This window comes from Chiloscyllium plagiosum, chromosome 16, assembly GCF_004010195.1.
Source record: "Chiloscyllium plagiosum isolate BGI_BamShark_2017 chromosome 16, ASM401019v2, whole genome shotgun sequence".
Taxonomy (NCBI): Eukaryota; Metazoa; Chordata; class Chondrichthyes; order Orectolobiformes; family Hemiscylliidae; genus Chiloscyllium; species Chiloscyllium plagiosum.
The window spans coordinates 63,073,706-63,094,349 of record NC_057725.1 but is presented as its reverse complement, the minus strand read 5'-3'; the positions used below and the strand labels follow the sequence as shown (position 1 = coordinate 63,094,349).

Below are 20,644 nucleotides of genomic sequence, written 5' to 3'. Positions count from 1 at the left end.
TTTGGTTAGACCGCACTTGGAATACTGTGTCCAGTTCTGGTCACCCTATTATAGGAAAGATGTGGCTGCTTTGGAGAGGGTTCAGAGGAGGTGTACCAGGATGCTGCCTAGAATGGAGGGCTTCTCTTACGAAGAGAAATTGACTGAGCTTGGACTTTTTTTCATTAGAAAAAAGAAGGAAGAGAGGGGACCTAATTGAGGTTTACAAGATAATGAGAGGCATAGATAGAGTTGATAGCCAGAGACTATTTCCCAGGGCAGAAATTATTAACACGAGGGGTCATAGTTTTAAGCTGTTTGGCGGAAAGTATAGAGGGGATATCAGAGGTGGGTTCTTGACGCAGAGAGTTGTGAGAGCATGGAATGCGTTGCCAGCAGCAGTTGTGGAAGTGAGGTCATTGGGGACATTGAAGAGACTGCTGGACATGCATATGGTCACAGAAATTTGAGGGTTCGGACATGAGGATCAATGGTCGGCACAACATCGTGGGCTGAAGGGCCTGTTCTGTGCTGTACTGTTCTGTGTGTCCTGACTGATCATTATCTGATAAGGTGTGATTGAACCTGCATAGTATACAATCAGCAATTAACATCCATGTTTCTGACTTTACCTTGGAAGTAACCAGCTGCAAATAGTTGTTCCCAGGGCACTACCTAGAGGAACTTTGCAGGGGTGGGGCGTGGAGCAGAGCCTCGAAAAGCCACAGCTATCTTCCTTTGTGCTCAGTTCGACTCCGAGCTGTGGAGACATTTCACTCGCTACGCCCTGATACCCAATGTCTTCAGTTTTGCCCAGTTTCCTTGATCTCACACAAAGTGAAATGCTGCTTTGATGTCAAAAATACTCACTCTCATCCTCTTCTGTGGGATTCGGCTCTTTTATCCATGTTTGGACCAAGGCTGTAATAAGATAAGGAGCTGAGTGGCCCTGGCAGAACCCATTTGAGTACAGTGAGCAGGTTACCGCTGTGTGCTGCTTGACCAACACAGGAAATGACCCCTTTCATTTTGTGGGTGATCAAGTGGATGCTGATGGTATTCAGCTTGAACATGTTTCTATTTTTTTAAGAATACGACATAACTGAGCAACTATCCACATTATCAGGTAGCTGCCAGGTTGGAAGAACAAGACCTCCTTAACATTTACATGGAAACTGTGTTGTCATATTCTACACTATAAATCCAACATCTCATTCAGTCTCCAGCCTCTAATTCAGAATATTCGATGACCTAGACTTTGCAATATTAAAACCAGTGATTCAGTCAGTGCTTACCATTGTGAAGGAGTCAACTTGATAGCAAGCTCCAGTCTGGCATTAAATCCTAACTAACTATGAGTTGCACTGTTCCTTCAAGTTTCCCTATAGTGGTATCCTGCCAAGTGACTGAACATTAAAGTACATAAAGTCATCGAGTCATACAGCCTGGAAACAGACATTTCAGTCCAACTAGTCTACGCCAACCATGTTCCCATACTAAACTAGTCCCACGTGCCTGCATTTGGCCCATACCCCTCCAAATCTTTCCTATTCTAATGTACTTAATGTATCTTATTGTCTTCTAAATGTTGTAACTGTACCTGCATCCACCACTTCCTCTGTCATTCATGTCACACAGGAACAAATCTCTATGTAAAACTGTTGCCCATCATGCCCTTTTTAAAACTTTCTCCTCTCACCTTAAAAATATGGCCTTTGAACTCCCTCATCTTAGGGAAAAGACTTGCTATTCAGCTTATCTGTGTCCTTCATGATTTTGTAGGCTTCTTTAAGGTCACCCCTTAACCTCCTACGCTGCAGTCAAAAAGTCTCACCGACTTTTGTAAATCAAACCCCTCATTCCTGGAAACATCCAGGTAAATCGTCTGGCTTCGAAGAACGTGCAGGGAGATATATACTTGTGTTCGACCTGTCGACCACCAAATATTCATGCTTAAGTTACTGCTAGACAGATAAGAGTCCAAGGTTTGCACACTACTGAACCGTGACTGCAAATTTTGACTCTGTTCTGCTCAGTTTTTTTGAGTGACAGGTGATGTTTTCCTTCCAAAGTGTTCAACATGACACACACCCTTCAGGTGGTAGTTCTGTCAGGATGCCATCTTGATGATGGCTTTGGGGTGAATCCTTTGGAAGTTTGCGGATAGATTGCAATATTAGTCAGAATGTAATGCTGTCATATTGCCAGTGCTGCCAGCACTGGAGAATAATCCAATGCTTCCTTAAGAATACTGAGAGGCTGTAGTTCAGGGCAGTTTCATTGTGGCCATGGAGCTGTTAATAGTTTGTTACGAACGCTATTCGTGAGACACATAAAGGGTATTAGTATTGGACAAAAAAAGAGAAATCCCCAGTCCTTGATTTTTAAAACAGTCCTTTTGACATTTCAGTCCACAATCAAAACTACCGAATTTTTTTAAAATGGTCTTTACAATATTATTAAAAAGATTGCGTGGTTTCAAGATTCTAAAAGGAACTACACCAATAGATCTTGCTGTAAACGTAAAGGCATAGATTTTGCTGGCAGTGCCAAAGAGGTTATGGGGTGGCACGGTGGCTCGGTGGTTAACACTGCTGCCTCACAGCGCCAAGGACCTGTGTCCGATCCTATCCTCAGGTGACTGTCTGTCTGTGTGGAGTTTGCACATTCTCCTCGTGTCTGCTTGGGTTTTGACTGAGTGTTTCAGTTTCTTCCCCCAGTCCAAAGATATGCAGGTTAGGTGAATTGGCCATGCTCAATAACTCATAGTGTCCAAGGACGTGCAGGCTAGGTGAGTTAGACATGGGAAATACAGGGTTAGATGCTCTTTGGAGGGGTGGTATGGACTTGATGGGCAAAATGGTCTGCTTCCAGAGTGTAGGGATTCTATGATTTTGTGATCAGTAGCGTGCAGTTTATTAGACTGACAATTGCCCACAAAATGTCTGACACATTTCGCTAACACTACGTACAACCGAGCGCCCCTGAACTATCCTTTTCTATTATGTGTCCTAGTTAAGTAGCAAGTGCTGCAACTTCACATACTTTTCAGTGATTCCAACGCTGAGTCTCAGTGATATACTGTTATAGCATGATGAATACCTAATAAATACAAAGAATATAAGGAGCAGGGATCCCAAAAGGCAGCTGTTGTGATAGCAAGGCAAATCAGATCAACCTCACTACCTCTGGGACTCTCAAAATTGCTCATTTGTTCCTAACCGGATTTTACAAACTGATCTTTGACAGCAAGTTTATAACTTGAAGAAAAGTCAACAATTTATACATTTATTTATTATTTATTAATAATAATGTAACTTTAGGAGAATACAGATAGACAACAAGGCAATCCTAATTCATATTTACAATCTAAATCCAATCTTCTTTGATTACAATATCCCACTCTTGCACTCTGTCACAGCCAGACACAGTTATGGAATAAAGTAGAAAGAATAAAAGAGTATTAAGTTGCCAGTTTGGCAACTGTTTCAGTGATGAATATCATGTCTTCATGAAATCAGTAGTTTTCCATACAGGCAAAAACGGAAATGGCTGACAAAACTCTGCAGGTCTGGCAGCATTTTGGATCCAGTGACTCTTCATCAGAACTGATAGCAGCTAGGAAAAGATGGTATTGATGCTGAAAACAAGATTGGGAAAGGTGAGCAGTTAAATGGAAACAGAGCCCAAAGGGAGAGAGATATGAAAGGGGTAGGCAGATCAGGGGATTATTGAAGAGCCAGGGACAGAAGAGAAGTCAGAGTCCTACAGCATAAAGACAAGCCCTTTGGCCCAAACTGGTCCATGCTGACCAAATTGTCAATCCATGCTAACCCCATTTACCCTTCCCTATCCATGTATTTGTCTAAATGTCTTTTAAATGTTGTTAATGTACCCACCTCAACCACTTCCACTGGCACCTCATTCCATATGCATACCTCCCTCTGTAAAAAAGTTGCCCTTCAGATTCTCTGAAAATACTTAAAAAGTGATGACAGCAGAGTCTAGGAGAGAACGTGTAGGTTGTGCCGAATGTAACCCGTGATAGAACCAGGGTGTAGGTTAAAAAAAACAGAATCTGGACAGAATCTAAAGGCTGTGAAGTTATAGAGAAAGTAAGATTCTGTTTTTGAGCTTGCGCAGAGGCTCACTGGAACACGGCACGGTGGCACAGTGGTTAGCACTGCTGCCTCACAAGGGTGTAGGTTAAAAAAAACAGAATCTGGACAGAATCTAAAGGCTGTGAAATTATAGAACTCCATGTTGAGTTCTAGAGGATGCAAGGTCCCCAAAGAGAAAATAAGATTCTGTTTTTGAGCTTGCGCAGAGGCTCACTGGAACACGGCACGGTGGCACAGTGGTTAGCACTGCTGCCTCACAGCACCAGAGACCCGAGTTCAATTCCCACCTCAGGCAACTGTCTGTGTGGAGTTTGCACATTCTCCCCGTGTCTGCGTGGGTTTCCTCCGGGTGCTCCGGTTTCCTCCCACAGTCCAAAAAATGTGCAGGTTAGGTGAATTGGCCATGCTAAATTGCCCGTAGTGTTAGGTGAAGGGGTAAATGTAGGGGAGTGGGTCTGGGTGGGTTGCTCTTCGGAGGGTCGGTGTGGGCTTGTTGGCCTGAAGGGCCTGTTTCCACACTATCAGTAATCTAAATCTAAACACTGGAGCAGGCCCAACACAGAAATGTTGGTGTGGGAATACAGTGGTGTGTTGAAGTAGCAGGCACTTTTGTCATTTTTGTGGACAGAATGTCTAAGCTTCATTTCCCTAGTGTAGAGGAGTCTACACTGTGAGCAGCGAATGCAATAGACTAGATTGAGTGAAATAGAAGTAAATCACAGTTTCACCCGGAAAGTATGTTTAGGCCCTTGGATACTGAGGAGGGAGGAAGTAAACGGCAAGTGTTTCACCTTCTGCGGTTACAGGGGAAGGTGGCATGGAGAGGAGTAGGGCATGAAGAAGGAGTGGACCAGGGTTCCAGAGGGAACAATCCTTGCAGAAAGCTGACAAAGGAAGAGAGAGAAATATTTGTCTGTTGGTAGCATACCCCTGGAGGTGTCAAAAATGGCTGTTAATGATCCTTTGGATGCAGAGGGTGGTGGGATGGTAGGTGAGGACCAGATGAGGACCCTATCACTCTTGTGGGAGGGAAAGAAAGAGGTGAGGGTAGAACTGTGAGAGATGGGTCAGACATGGATGAGGGCCCTGTCAGACACAGTGCTGGGGAATCCTCGATTGAAGAAAAAAAGGTGGACATTTCGGAGGCCCCCTTGTTGAACTGATGTAATAGAGACAGGGAAAATAAGAGAATGGAATGGAGTCTTTCCAGGAAGAAGGATTGGAGGATGTATAGTGAAGGTAACTGTGGGAGCCGGTGGATATTGATGGCTAGTCTTTCCTCAGAAATGGAACAGAGATGTCAAGGAAGGAAAGGGAGGAGTCAGAGATGGGCATGGTGAAGGTGAGAGCGGAGTGGAGATTCAGAGCAAAAGTGATGAATTTTTCCAATTCTGAACAAGAGAGGGAAACAGCACCAATGATTCATCAGTGTACCAGAGAAAGAATTGTGGGTGGGAGCCCGTGTAGGACTGCAATAAAGAATGTTCCACATACCCCACATAAAGACAGTTGTGACTGGGGTGGGGCCCATGTTGGTATCCATGGCCATCCCTTTGACCTGATGAAAGCAAGAGGAAGTAAAGGAAAAGTTGTTGAAAGTGAGGACGAGCTTGGCCAGGCGGAGGAGGGTGGTGGTGGTGGTGGATAACGGGTTTTCAGGCCTTTTTTCCAGCAGGAAGTGGAGAGCCCTGAGACCATCCTGATGGGGAATGGAGATGTAAGGGGATAGCACGTCCATGGTAAACAGGACTTGGCTGGAGCGCGTGAACGGGAACTTTTGAAACTGATGTAAAGTGTCAGAAGAATTGTGCATGTAAATGGGAAGGGACTGGACAATGGGAGCAAAAAATAGAGTTGAGGTATGAAAAAGTATGCTCAGTGGGTTAGAAACAGACAAGAAACAAAGAGTATATCGAGGTTGAAAGAAATAAGTTCCATGGGGCAAGAACAATTCCGTGGGGCAGGGATTGATGCGTAAGACTGTAAATTGCTTGAATTCCAAAATCACTGGTCAATGCAAACAGTTTCTGCAGTCCTCTGAAGACTTTTCCTTATTTCTTATACTGGAGTTCTTTTACCAGGACTTGCACCAAGTTGACAACTGGAGAACTAACCAGAGAGAGCAAAGCCAAAAACCCAGTCCTGCAGCTTTGAAAGCAACATTGCCTCCTGCTCAAAACTCAGTCTAAACCAGTTCATCCTTTGGTTTCTCTCTTTTTTTTTAAACACTCTCTGCAATTGGTCAGCACCAGTCTTCCCTTGATTGGCCAGTGCAACATCCAAACAGCTACCAGTCCCTGAGCAAAGCAGCATCACAGAGTCTAATTGTCCACTGTGTCCTTAGAGCAGTCATTAAACTGCATTACCTTTCCAAGCCAGTTCCCAACAGCAAACATCAGTCTTGTATTCTCCATTTTTAAAAATAATAACATATGATTCTCTACTGCAACTCACAGTTCCAAACCAAAAATGAGGAAAAAAAGCGAAAAAGAATGATGGGCAGAACACAGCTGTGTAAAAACATTTAGATTAGATTAGATTATGATTAGATTACATTACAGTGTGGAAACAGGCCCTTCAGCCCAACAAGTCTACACTGACATGCAACCCACCCATACCCCTACATTTACCCCTTACCTAACACTACGGGCAATTTAGCATGGCCAATTTACCTGACCTGCACATCTTTGGACTGTGGGAGGAAACCGGAGCACCCGGAGGAAACCCACGCAGACACGGGGAGAATGTGCAAACTCCACACAGTCAGTCGCCTGAGGCGGGAATTGAACCCGGGTCTCTGGCGCTGTGAGGCAGCAGTGCTAACCACTGTGCCACCCAGTAAATTAAGTTTTCTTTTTTTCTAAAAAGTGTTTCATGAACACTAAAATATTTATGAATGGACATATTAAAATTATTAATCGCATCATGTAACATGATGCATATTTAGATGGTATGGAGAATAATGGCTCCCTGAAAGAGCGACCCAGTTATTCTCATTTCGCTGTTCCTTTTCCTTGGACTTGCAATTTTTTACCAATTTGAGCACTGATCTAATTTTCTTTAGTAAATTATTGCTGAACCTGCTTTCATTGTGCTTCCACATCAAAATGTAATAATTTGCTATGTAAGAATAATTCTTCTCTTCTCACGCTTCTGTTTTGCTAATTGTATTAAATCTGTTCAGTTTCTTCTTATTTATCTGTTTGGAACCTCATAATTTTGAACTCCACCATCAAATCTCCCCTTAATCTTCCCTACTCTATGATAAAAAGCTCAGTTTGCCAATTCTATCTCTGTGACTGAACTCTTTCATCTCTAGTACCTAGTAGATTACTTCTGCACCTTCCAACTTCTTAACCATTTCCCTAAAATGTGGTGCATAGAGCTGGGCCCAGTACTCTAGCCAAGGGATTCTAATATCTGATTTACAAAAGCTTACTGTACTCTGTTCCATCAGTACTATACAGTCAAGGAATTGAGATGTGCCCATTCTCATTGTGCTTGTCCAGATGAAGAGGATTGATACAGTCACAACTGTGGTGTTATGGAGAATGGGCAGTCACTTGAAGGTGTCTATCTGCTCTACATTGTACTGGCTAATGAACCAGATAAGAGCTTTTCATACATTTTGCCCAATAATATCACCACTGGTTGTAAAACCTGGCACTAATTGTTAAGCTTGGAAGCTTAGAATTTTCTGTGTCACAAATTCAGTTCTGTGGTTCAAGTCAGAAGCATAAAGCCTCCAGATAAAGGGTTTGGGAAAGTTGACATTTTACTAATGACATGCAGTTGCATTTCAAGGACCACACATTGAAAGGAGAATTTTTTTAATTAATTCATGGGATGTGGGCATTGCTGGCTGGGTGAGTGTTTATTGCTCATCCTAGTTGCCCTTGAGAAGGCGGCGCTGAGCTGCCTTAGAGTCAAAGAATTATACAGCAGAGAAACAAGCCCTTTGGTCCAACTTGTCCATGCCAATCAGATATCCTAAATTAATCTAGTCCCATTTGCCAACACGTGGCCCGTATCTCTCTAAACCCTTCCTGTTCGCATACCCATCCAGATGCCTGCCACATGTTTTAATTTTACCAGTCTCCACCACTTCCTCTGACAGCTCATTCTTACACACACCACCCTCTGTGTGAAAAACCTCTGTAAGGTCACCCCTCAGCCTCTTGCATTCCAGGGAAAACAGCCCCAGCCTATTCAGCCTCTCCCTATAGCTCATACCCTCCAACCGTGGCAACATCCTTGTAAATCTTTTCTGAGCCCTTTCAAATTTCACAACATCCTCCGTTTATGTAAATGGCTTGGATGTGAACACTGGAGGACTGATTAGTAAGTTTTCAGGTGACACCACAATTGGAGGTATAGTGGCCAGTGAAGAAGGTTACCTCAGAGTATAATAGGATCTTGATCAGATGGACTAATGGGCTGAGGAGTGGCAGATGGAGTTTAATTTAGATAAATGTGAGGTGCTGCATTTTGGGAAAGCAAATTTTAGCAGGACTTATACACTTAATGGTAAGGTCCTAGGGAGTGTTGCTGAACAAAGAGATCTTGGAGTGCAGGTTCATAGCTCCTTGAAAGTGGAGTCTCAGGTAGGCAGGACACTGAAGAAGGTGTTTGGTATGCTTGTCTAAATGCAGCATCTCACATTTATCTAAATTAAACTCTATCTGCCACTCTTCCACCCATTGGGCCATCTGATCAAGATCCCGTTGTACTCCGAGGTAACCTTCTCCACTGTCCACTACACCTCCAATTGTGGTGTTTCTGCCTTTTTGAACCATTGCAGTCTGTTTGGGGTAGGTGGACCCACAATTTTGTTAGCAAGGGAATGCCACAGTTCTGAAGAGCCTTCGTAAATTTCTGCACTACATCTTGTAGATCATATACACTGCTGCGACTGAGCGTTGGTGGTGGAGGGAATAAATGTTTGTGGATCTGGTGCCAATCAAACCGGCTATTTTGTTTTGGGTGGTGTCAAGCTTCTTGAGTATTTTTGGAGCTGCCTCCATCCAGGCAAGAGGGTAGTATTCCATCACAATCCTGACTTGTGCATGGTAGATGGTGGAGAGGCTTTTGAGAGTTAAGAGGTGAATTACTCATGGCTGGATTCTTAGCGTCTGACCTGCTCTAGTAGCCACTCTATTCGTATGACTGATCCAGTTCAATTTCTAGTTAATGGCAACCTCCAGGACATAGACAGTGGGAGATTCAGCAATGATAGTGCCATTGAATTTTAAGGAGCAATGGTTAGATTATGTCTATTTGGAGTTAGTGATTTCCTGGCAGTTGTGTGGCACCACTTGCCACTTGTCAGCTCAGACCTGGATTTATCCAGGTTGTTGTGCATTTAGTCATGAACTGCTTCAGTGACTGATGAGTCACAAGAAGTGCTGAACATTGTCCAATCATCAGCAAGCATTTGGCCTTATGATGGAGGGAAGGTCATTGATGCAGCAATTCAAGATGGTTGGCTGCTAAGGGATGTATTGTTCCTTACTTTATAGACATAGCCCAAGGACTGCTACAGTTTGGTGAAGATTATCCCATGAGATAATAGTTAAGCACCTGTAAATCCAGATAAAATTATAATTTGATTTAGAGGTTACAGTGTTGTGAGGGGTCTAGGTAGAGTGAACAAGAATGTCCTATTTCACACAGTAGAGAGCTGAGTAACCTGGGACATAGATTTAAAATGATTGGCTGAAATAACAAAGAAGAGTTCAAGGAATTATTTATTTTTCATCCAGGGTGTGCTAGAGGTCTGGAATTCACTGTCTGAAAGGTGAGTAGAGACACAAACTCTCAACCCATTTAAAAGTTGTCTAAAAATGCATTGGAAGCACAGTATTCTCCGGTATGTAGGACGAAGTGCTGTCCAATGGGATGAGACTGGGTGGCTTTTCTCTTGGTTAGTGTTGAAATGATGGACAGAATGTCCTCCATCAGTGTCATAGATTGTTGTACATTTTCTAGATATTACAAATATAAGAGAAGGATGAATGTTCAGGGCACAGGGGAGAGCCAGTAAGGAGCAGAATGGGAATTACCCTTTGGGAGGGTCAGCATTGAGATGATGAATCAATGGCCTTTCTTGGGTGATGTAATGGTTCTATGGTTCCTCCAAACTGACGGCATTCTTGAGGTGCAGGATATATCTCTCTGTGATGCAAACAGTGCTGAAGGCTATTATAAAACTTGTTAATATTTATGGTATCTATCTTATCTGTAGGTACTGGGCCCTTTGCAATATGTGACAATAACTGCATTCTGGCATAAAGAAAGTTAAAGGAAGTTGTTATCTCCCTAATTGTGAATATTCAAATTAGTTAGTACTTTAGAAGTCTGGTATTTGTGTTGGATGCTGCCTGAACTGCTCTGCTCTTCTAGCACCACTAATCCAGAATCTGGTTTCCAGCATCTGCAGCCATTGTTTTTACCTGGTATTTATGTACCTAGTTCATTATAAATAGCTAATTACACTATTGAGCAATATATTTATTTAAAAAGCTTCTCATAAATTTAATTAAACATTTATCCATTTAAATGTCATTACACTGTTACTCATTAAACTTCTCTCCTTTAGTTTTTGTTGAACTGATATAAAACCAACTTTGCTGATGAGGGTGAGATTAAGTCAGAAAATATTTTTAGCAAATAGCAGTAGGGATGATGATGAGCACAATGGCCTACTACCCGGTGAGTTCAGTGCAAGGATCCTCCAGTTATTGCTTGGAATAAGGGAGGCCTGAATTTCAAACAGTCTCCCAAGGGATGCTGCATGGTCCTACTGCCCATCTAGCTCACTGGATGACTCAACTCACTGTGACTGATATGAAATATATCATCCACCTAATCCCCCTAGAGAAGGGTGCAACATCTGTTTTGGGGGAAAAGGTTACTTAAAACAGATTTATCTCATCATTACCCCATTACTGTTTCTGGAATTTTGCACTGCACAAATTAGTACCACATTCGACAGAACATTGGCCACCCTTCCCCATGCTTCTTTGGCTAGAGAGTACTTTGTAAAGTTATTCTGGAATAATAAAATCATGAGGGGCATGGATAGAGTAAATAGACAAGTCTTTTCCCTGGGTTGGGGGAGTCCAGCACTAGAGGGTATAGGTTTAGGGTGGCTGGAAAGATATAAAAGAGACCTAAGGGGCAACGTTTTCACGCAGAGGGTGGTGCGTGTATGGAATGAGCTGCCAGAGGAAGTGGGAGAGGCTGGTACAATTACAGCATTTAAAAGGCATCTGGATGGGTATATGAATAGGAAGGGTTTAGAGGGATGTGGGCCAAATGCTGGCAAATGGGGCTTGATTAATTTAGGGTTTCTGGTCAGAGTGGACAAGTTGGACCAAAGAGTGTTTCCGTGCTGCACGTCTCTATGACTCTAAGTAAGACAATAAAGATCTTTAATTCTGTCTCTGTTAAACACTGTTTTATCAATTCTATCTGAGTGCCTGTTTTGTTGAAGCCTAAAACCAATTTAATGTTTTCTTTTTCAGGGATGAAATCTATATTGCTCCATCAGGTGTTCAGAAGGAGAGGATCCAGGTGTGTGAGTGATTAATTTATTCTGGTCAAGAGAAAGCAAAAAGGATTTTCATTTATCCTGCACCTTCTATGATTTCAAGATCTCCAAGTGTGCTTTGCATTTAGTAAAATTCTTTTGCAATGTCACAGTTGTAATCTAGGAAATGCAGTGCCCAACTTTCACACAGCAGATCCCACAAACAGCAAGGGGATAATTCTAGATCAGGATTTTGTGAAAGGAATTCTAATGCAAGGTCGTTGACTGAAACATTATCTCTCTCTCCAGAGATGCTGTCTCAATAGCTGAGTACTTTCAGCATTTCGGATTTTATTTCATGTTTTATTTATATTGGCTGATGGGATAAATATTGCCCAGAAAATTATGGTGAACCCTCCTGCTTTTCTTTCCCTTGTGCTGTCAGATCTTATATATCCATCTGAAAGGGCCTTTTTCCCATCTCGTCTGAAAATCAGCATTCCCTCAGACTACAATCTCTGTAAAGTGCCAGTTCTATTATGTACTCAGGTGTGTGGAATAAACTTAAATCTACACCTTCTGACTCAGTCAAAAACATTACCTCCTGAAAGGCAGCTGGTAACACCAGCCAATGACATGTCTCTACAATATTTCATATCTTCCAAGAGGAATTCTCTCCTCGGCTAGCTGTATTGCATTTTGGAATTTTGCGTTCCAGAGAAACCATATCAAAGATTGAAGAGCCTTTAGTTGGCAAGGTTACTTGGGCTGCCATAATATAATCTTGTGAAAGCATGCTACAATGATAGCAATGTTTCTGGAAGAGCAGAGAAATTCACGCAGCATCTTTTCTCATTTTCACATTATACCACATATCTGCAGTTGGCAGAAGTTCTAATTTGTGCTTTAATAATGCTGAATTATGACAGCCTCATTATTCTAACAAAAAAGCCAAAGTCTAGCTAACCAGTGTTATTAACAGGATCTTTCTCTGCACAAGTGTTGGCATCTCAACGAACCAAATATTGAAAAGTGATTTAAAATAGTTTTTTTTCATGTACTATTGAACAGCAGAGCAAAGGGCTTGTACTTAATGAGGCTGCCTGGTTAATTATATGCAGCAATTTACACTCTCATCCTGTTGATATTGTGTGGGATGAACAAGCCCCAGGTTCAAATGCAGAGCACCTTTTCCAACCTGCTGCTGAGAGAATGATTAATCTGCATCTGCTGCAATAATTTGAGACGTCTGCCAAACCTAAATGGTTTTAAAAGGGAAAAGTGCTGGCAATACCCATTGGTTGAATTGGTACCCGTCAGAGACAAATGAACTGTCAGGTCAATGAACTTTCATCAAAAAGAGAAAAATTAGAAACCTTATAGAACAGAATTGTCTTTATTGCTACATGTACTCCAGTGTAGAAATACAGTGAAACCTTTACAATGGCTGCCTATTATGGCGCCATCTTAGGTACAAGTACCTTGGTACAAATCTTGGATAAAACAGAGGAATAAAAAGTAGTTTAAAACAATAAGTCAGAAGTAAGAAATTGTTAAAGGATTGACATTACAGTAAGGTACAACATTTCAGATAAACATTACATTCTAGCAGCTCAGTGTAGGGCCTCAGCAAATGCTCTGACTGCCTGTGCCAGACCGCCTCGCTCCAGTCCAAGCATGAGTCCACTCCATACCGGCACTCAGCCTCTCCAAGATAAATTTCAGGACCGTATCCCACACCCGAGGCTCTGTTCCGGGCCTCGCAGCCGCCTGCTGCTGCTCCAGGATTCACCTCTGGGCGTAACGGGAGAGAAAGAGAAAGAGAAAAAAACAGGCAGAGCAGAGGAGCGTCCTACTCTGCCGCCATATTGCTGGAAGTGACTGCCTGCATTTGGCCCAAATCCCTCTAAACATAGATTTGCAGCAAGTGAAAGGGAAGCAGGGTGGTGTGGGGAGGATGGGGAAAATTAAAAAAAGAAAAGAATGTATGAATGGATGGTAGGAAAGGAACATTTGATGGTCCTTCTCTCTTAAGCATCATGGTAGAGTTCTACTTCCCATCACTTTGCAATGCACTAATTTCTGCATGCAACCGCTCTTCTCCCTTTCTGTGACCTTTAATGTGATGCCACCACTAAACACATCTTCCCCTCTCTTTCCCTTTCAACATTCTGAAGAGATCATTCCCTCTCCAATACTTTGATGCACTGCTCAGTCATCCCCAACAACCTATCCCTTTTTCCTATCATGGTCTTCCATGCAAGGACAGGCGGTAATGAACCTTCCTGTTTACTTCCGAGGTTTTCACCATCTGAGACATCGATCAATCCTTCCAAATGATATTTACTTGTTCTTCTTTCAGTTTATTATACTGCATTTACTGCTCACATTCTAGTCCCAATATTGGAGAGACTAAATGTAGATTGAGTGACCACCTTGCAGAACACCTCTGCTCAGTCTGCATGCATGATTCTAAGCTGCTTGTTATTTCAAATATCTACCTTGCTGCCACTGATCTCTGTGTCCTCGGTTTGCTTCCAGTGTAACTCAACCCAAGCTCTTCAAATACATCAGTGTCTTATAGACCCTTAGGCATTTGTTGTTTTGAAGTTTCTATGCTCTGTAGTTGAACAAACGTATTGCATGTGTCTTGCTCGTACTTTATGGGAAGAATCACAAAGTATAATGCACAGAATGTGTACTGTTTTGCAAGAGTTCAGCTTCTGCCACTCACACAGCAACTCTCCAGATCAGAATCAATTTTCACTGTCCTCTGTCCAATCTTGTGTTCCTAAATTCTGCTGTCTTGCAGCCTGGTGACTTGTTTGTCTGTGACATAAAAGAACGTGACATCTCTGGCCCTCCACTCTGGAAGAAGCTGAAGAAAAGCCAATGCACCCCCCTTTTTATGAATGCCTACACCATGCGAGGTTTGTGAATAAAATCTTCCAGAACACTTGATCTACATATTGGTTCTGAACATGGTTTCTCCCATCTGTTTTGCATATTCTATGAGTGAGTGTATGCGGTTTCTTGTTTTCAGTAGACAAAACCAGTGAGCTGGCACACTGCCTCTGAATGGGAATGGACCCATTCCGAATGGGTGTGTATGCATGATCCTCCACTACAATTCCTCACAGATGGGATGCCCCACTGTCCAGTAATAGCTGAAAAATTCAGTTTCTCCATTTCTGACCATTTGGTAGAGTTAAAGGTACTCAAATATATAATGAAAATATTTTGAGTACGACTATGCTTGATAATATTGAAGTCCCATAAAAGTGAGTAGTATGTTTCCCACATTATTACCAAAGAAAGTGCCGACTCCTCTTCCAGGTTTGTACAATTCTGCAGAGAAATACAGCTCCTTTCAAGAAGAAAATCTGACCCGGTTCAACTTTGCTGGTCAAACACTGCGAAAGTGAATGTATCTACTTACCAAATCTTCACAAACTAGGTTTGTCCGTTTCTCTGATGACCAACTGCACACTGTCCTCTAACAGCCTGTGAATGTTTGTGACTAAGATTAAAAAAAGATTTGAGCTTCTTCCTCTTTTGCTTTCCTCAGCCCACATCTTCAGCCGCCGAAACCCTTAAAATTGCTTTTACCAACACAGACTTGACTGCCCAACACTCTGTTTGCTAACTTCACAAATTTGGTTCTCATTAACAGTGCAAATCTCCACCTATAGATATCCATTCTGACATCTAATTGCCAATTCACCATGAATTTCACTGATATGCACTGATTCCTCCTCATTATGGTCTCATTCCTTTTAAATGTAAGCTCTTGTATGGCTCTGTCCCACTACCTCCAAATATCATTTTGTGGCCAACTGATCTTGTCACTGGACTAGTAATCAAAGGTCCAAGGAAATATTCTGGCGACTGTGGTTTGAATCAGCAAATGCTGGAAGTAGTCTAACTATTGTCTAATGATGACCACAAAACCATTGTCGTTTATAGTAAAAGCCCATCTGGTTCACTAATGTCCCTTAGGGAAGGAAAATGCCAGATTTACCTGGTTTGGTTTACATGTGACTGGATCTACAGCAATGTGGTTGACTCTCAACTGCCCCCTGAGCGACTAGTAATGATCAATAAATGCTGGCCAGGCTCATCCTGGGAATGAATAATAAAGTTTGGGGGAGAGTTTCTCTCTGCCTGTTTTATCAATTCTTTTCAAAATCCTAAGACTCTCAACCCTCCAGGGTGTATAATATGTTGTCGCCTCACAGTCTGACCCCTGAAGCTCGGGTAATAACCTGGTGAATCTGAGCTGCACTCTTTACAAGGCTTTCTTAGTGACCAGAAATGTGTTCACATTCCAAGTGTGCTTTAGCTAAGGTTTTGTACAGTTAAAGCAAAATCTTCTTCCATTAACTTCTTAGCCCTCTATTCTTTTAATGATCTGTGTACATGGACCCTAACTCTCTCTGGACTTCCACGCCTCTCAACTATCCATCATTTGATTAATATTTTTTTTAAATCTATCCTATTTGGTTAATTTTGGATGACCTCACTCAGTCTGTTAAAATGTATGTGTCGCAGTTTTGTCTATTCACTCACTACATCAATGCTCCTTTTTAAGTTCATGTACCTCCTTAAACTACTTTGTATTAGGTAAGCTTAGATACTTGGCTTTCTATTGTGGTAAGTAAATCACTAACACAGTAGAACCCCGATATCTGCGGGTTCTGTTTCCACTCTTTCAGTTATCTGCAGTTTACTGTGGCCCGAAAATATTGCATGAAACATTGCAGAAATAATTCCAGGGGGCTGCCGGGGCAGTAAGTTTCCCATTTAAATGATAGGGTTCGATACTATGCACGGTTTTGGGTATCTGAGGTAGGTCTTGGAACGTATCACCCGCGGATACGGGTGGACACCTGTACAGTGCTTCCCAAAGTTCTTCCCATTGTGATCTCATTGAGATGCTTGAAGCTTGCTGTGACCTGTGAGAGCAGTCCAGGATTGGGTTTCAGGACCTGTCACAGGAGGGGCTGGGGTTACAGAGAGACCTCTGATAGCAGGGGAAGCTGTTTAATGCAGAAAGTTTACCTGGAGAAACAGTTACCTTGCCACTCGGTGTTTCCTTCAGTGCAGGATTCATGCCTCAAGGACAGGGCAATCAGGGTCATGCCCTCCATTTTAAAAAAACAAAGGATTTAAAAGTACCAAGCAACTGTTAGCTGTCAGTCCGAGCTCCATTCATTGCTGCCTCAGAAATTGCAGCCTCACATTTCCACTGCTGACTCCCTGAGAGTCATGCCCCACAGTTGGGAAGCCCTGCATGAATAACTCGAGTGTATAGTTTAAGCTCCAGCAAACGTTCTTGTGAAACCACTAGCTCCATCCTTCCAACTTAACCCATTAACCCTACTATTTTCTCCCTTCTAACCAATCTCCTGATTAGGTTGTTATTTAGCCTTCAATTCCACAAGCTTTGATTTTAATCAGCATTGCCACATCATTGTTTTTCTTAGCTTCTATTCAACTCAAATACATGTCTTCAGTCTAGTTTTCCTAACCTTTTCCTCTAGGCTTGGTTCTGTTTTGTGTCAGCCTTTTTGTGAAATGCCTCGAAACATTCACATTATTATGTATAAAAGGTGTTATATAAATGTGAGTTATTTCATTCATAAAGGAACATTATTAGAGTCATAGAGATGTACAGCAGAGAAACAGACCGTTCAGTCCCACTTGTCCATGCCAATCAGATATTCTAAACTAATCTAGCACCCGGCCCATATCCCTCCAAACCCTTCCTATTCATATACCCATCCAATGCCTTTTAAATGTTGCAATTGTACCAGCCTCCACCACTTCCTCTGGCAGCTCATTCCATTCACGTACCACCCTCTGCGTGAAAAAGTTGCCGCTTAAGTCTCTTTGATATCTTTTCCCTCTCAACCAAAACCTATGCCCTCTAGTTCTGGTCTCCCCCACCCCAGGGAAAAGACTTTGAATATTTATCCTATCCATGCCCCTCATGATTTTATAAACCTCAAAAAGGTCATCCCTCAGCCTCCGACACTCCAGGGAAAACAGCCCCAGCCTGTTCAGACTCTCCCTATAGCTCAAATCCTCCAATCCTGGCAACATCCTTATAAATCTTTTCTGAACCCTTTCAAATTTCACAACATCTTTCTGATAGGGAAGGAGACCAGACTTGCACGCAATATTCCAACAGTGGCCTAACCAATGTCCTGTACAGCCGTAACATGACCTCCCAACTCCTGTACTCAATACTCTGACCAATAAAGGAAAGCATACTAAACACTGCCTTCACTATCCTATCTACCTGCGACTCTACTTTCAAGGAGCTATGAACTTGCACTCCAAGGTCTGTTTATTCAGCAACACTCCCTAGGACCTTACTATTAAGTGTATAAGTCCTGCTAAGCTTTGTTTTCCCAAAATGCAGCACCTCACATTTATCTGAATTAAACTTCCACCTGCCACTCCTCAGCTCATTGGCCCATCTGGTCCAGATCCTGTTGTAATCTGTGGTGACCTTCTTCGCTGTCCATTACACCTCCAATTTTGTTGTCATCTGCAAACTTACTAACTGTACCTCTTATGCTTGCTTCCAAATTTTGTTACTTCTTCAAAAAACTCTATCAAGTTTGTGAGACATGATTTCCCATGCACAAAGCCATGTTGACTATCCCTAATCAGTCCTCGCCTTTGCAAATACATGTACATTCTGTCCCTCTCAGAATTCCCGCCAACAACTTGCCCACTGCTGACATCAGGCTCCCTGGTCTATGGATCCCTGGCTTGTCCTTACTACCCTTCTTAAACAGTGGCACCACGTTAGCCAACCTCCAGTCTTCCAGCACCTCACCTGTGACTCTCGATAATATAAATGTCTCAGTAAGAGGCCCAGCGATCACATTTCTAGCTTCCCACCAAGTTCTCGGGTACACCTGATCAGGTCCTAGGGATTTATCCATTTTTATGTGTTTTAAGACATCAGCACTTCCTCCTCAGTAATATGGACATTTTTCAAAATGTCACCATCTATTTCCCCACATTCTATATCTTCCATGTCCTTTTCCACAGTAAACACTGATGCAAAATACTCATTTAGTATGTTGCCCATCTCCTGCAGCTCTTTGATGTAGATTATAGAATAATTCCTGCAACACAACAGCAGAGGCAGAGGGGCAGTAAATGTCACTGCTCAAGCTTTGGAGAACACTCGGTATGACAGAACTGAAGCTCTGCAACACATGTCAATCTGTTTATTTTTCTACTAGTTATTACGGGAAGGAAGCAACAGCTTTTGAAGAGCTTTTAACACATTAAGACATCAAGTTACAGGATAGTGAGAGAAGAGAAGAGAGGGAGTGAGTTCCAGATCCCAGGGCCTAGATACTGAAGACAAAGTCTCCATAGAATGGACAATGAAAATGGAGGGTTTTTCAAGAGGTCTGAATTAGAAGAGCAGATTCTGTCAGATTGCAGAGTTGGAAAATTTCGGAGATAGAAGGGGATGAGGTCATGAAGGGATTTGACCACAAGAATGAGAATTTTAATTTTGAAACATTGCCAGATATGACTCTCGGGAATGAATGCCCCCTTATCTACACCAGCTTTCTGTATTGTCTGAGTGAGATGTTTGTGCTGATGGTTCAGTTCCATGTCTGTATGAAGGGAGTCCGTATGAAGTGCTGATTATAATTTTACAGGATCTGGAGCAGTCATCCACACACACTCCAAAGCTGCTGTCATGGTGACTCTCCTCTTCCCAGGAAAGGAATTTCAAATTACACATCAAGAAATGATTAAAGGAATCAGGAAATGTCAGTCTGGAGGCTGTTACAGGTACTGCACTCCTCCGCGAACATTAATCCAGTCTTGTTTTGCTTCGTCCTGCTGATGGGCCACACAATATTGTTCTCATTTTGTTTTAATATAGCAGCAATAACTTGTGGGTAACATTGTGGGTAGAAATATTGCTTTGCATCCAAGCCCTGCCCACATCCAAATCATGTCTGAAGTGATGGTGTAAGCCAAGTTTTCTCCTTGCTATTGGGAAAGCATTGACAAACAGTTTGTATGGCAGAGCTTAAAATTGAGTTTTGTTATGTGATTCACTTCATAAAAATGACCTGGATGGGACAATGCACAGAAGGCTTAGCAAAATTAATTTCAGGAATGTCTTATGAGGGGGCTGTCTTTTGAGGACATGTTAGTTATTTGCACCATGCTGTCACACAATGAAGTCCTCTGTGCTAATAATTATTATATAATCAAGGTACGGAAGAGGTGAGACAAAATGGCATGGAATCCTCCTGGGAGTGAGAGAAGGTTGAAATAAGTCAATGTGAAAGCAGTTTCATTTTATGTTATTCTCACCCACAGAACCAAATGAGTTATTAAGTTAATAAACATAAAGACAATTGATTTAGCTGCATGTTAGTAAAGGAACTGAAAGTGCATTTCTTCGTAGGAATATAAGAGGAGGAGTACGCTATTCAGCCTGTTCTGCCCATTCAGTGAGATCATGGTGATCTATGATCCATACACCTGTCATATCCATTAATATCTTTGCTTAACAAAAATGTATTTATCCCAGATTTAAAACTACCAACTTATCGGGCATTAACTGCTGTTTGTGGAAGGGAGTTTCAAACCTCTACCCCCCTTTACATTTCCTGTAAAGTTTTCACTGTATTCATTTGAGTACACATGACAATAAAGCTAGTTCATTCATCTTGTTGAGGTTACTTGGCAATGCGATTACCCAAATTTAAACATCAGGCTAATGGTTTCTTTGTTTTATCAAACGTCACTAAATGTTTTTGTGTTTGCCAGATATGATGAGCTGCTGGTGGTTCCTATCATAGAGAATACCCCAGAGGAAAAGGATCTGAAGGACCGAATGGCACGTGCCATGGAGGAATACCCAGAATCCTGCGCTGTACTGGTTCGGCGCCATGGCATCTATGTATGGGGGAAGACATGGCAAAATGCTAAAACAATGTGAGTGCAGTCTGTGCTG

General features: G+C 42.2%; 2 protein-coding genes across 4 annotated transcripts in view; one reads left to right on the top strand and one right to left on the bottom strand.

Annotated features, from left to right (window-relative positions):
* LOC122557968 (excitatory amino acid transporter 2-like) overlaps nucleotides 1–20,644 on the bottom strand; it is a 510,588-nt gene that overhangs the window by 351,123 nt on the left and 138,821 nt on the right. The window lies entirely within an intron of this gene.
* LOC122557971 (APAF1 interacting protein) overlaps nucleotides 1–20,644 on the top strand; it is a 53,264-nt gene that overhangs the window by 31,069 nt on the left and 1,551 nt on the right. The window contains exons 3-6 of the mRNA XM_043706272.1: nucleotides 11,627–11,675; nucleotides 14,444–14,561; nucleotides 19,329–19,464; nucleotides 20,458–20,625. Coding sequence (XP_043562207.1) covers nucleotides 11,627–11,675; nucleotides 14,444–14,561; nucleotides 19,329–19,464; nucleotides 20,458–20,625 — 471 coding nt within the window. The remainder of the gene's footprint in view (nucleotides 1–11,626; nucleotides 11,676–14,443; nucleotides 14,562–19,328; nucleotides 19,465–20,457; nucleotides 20,626–20,644) is intronic.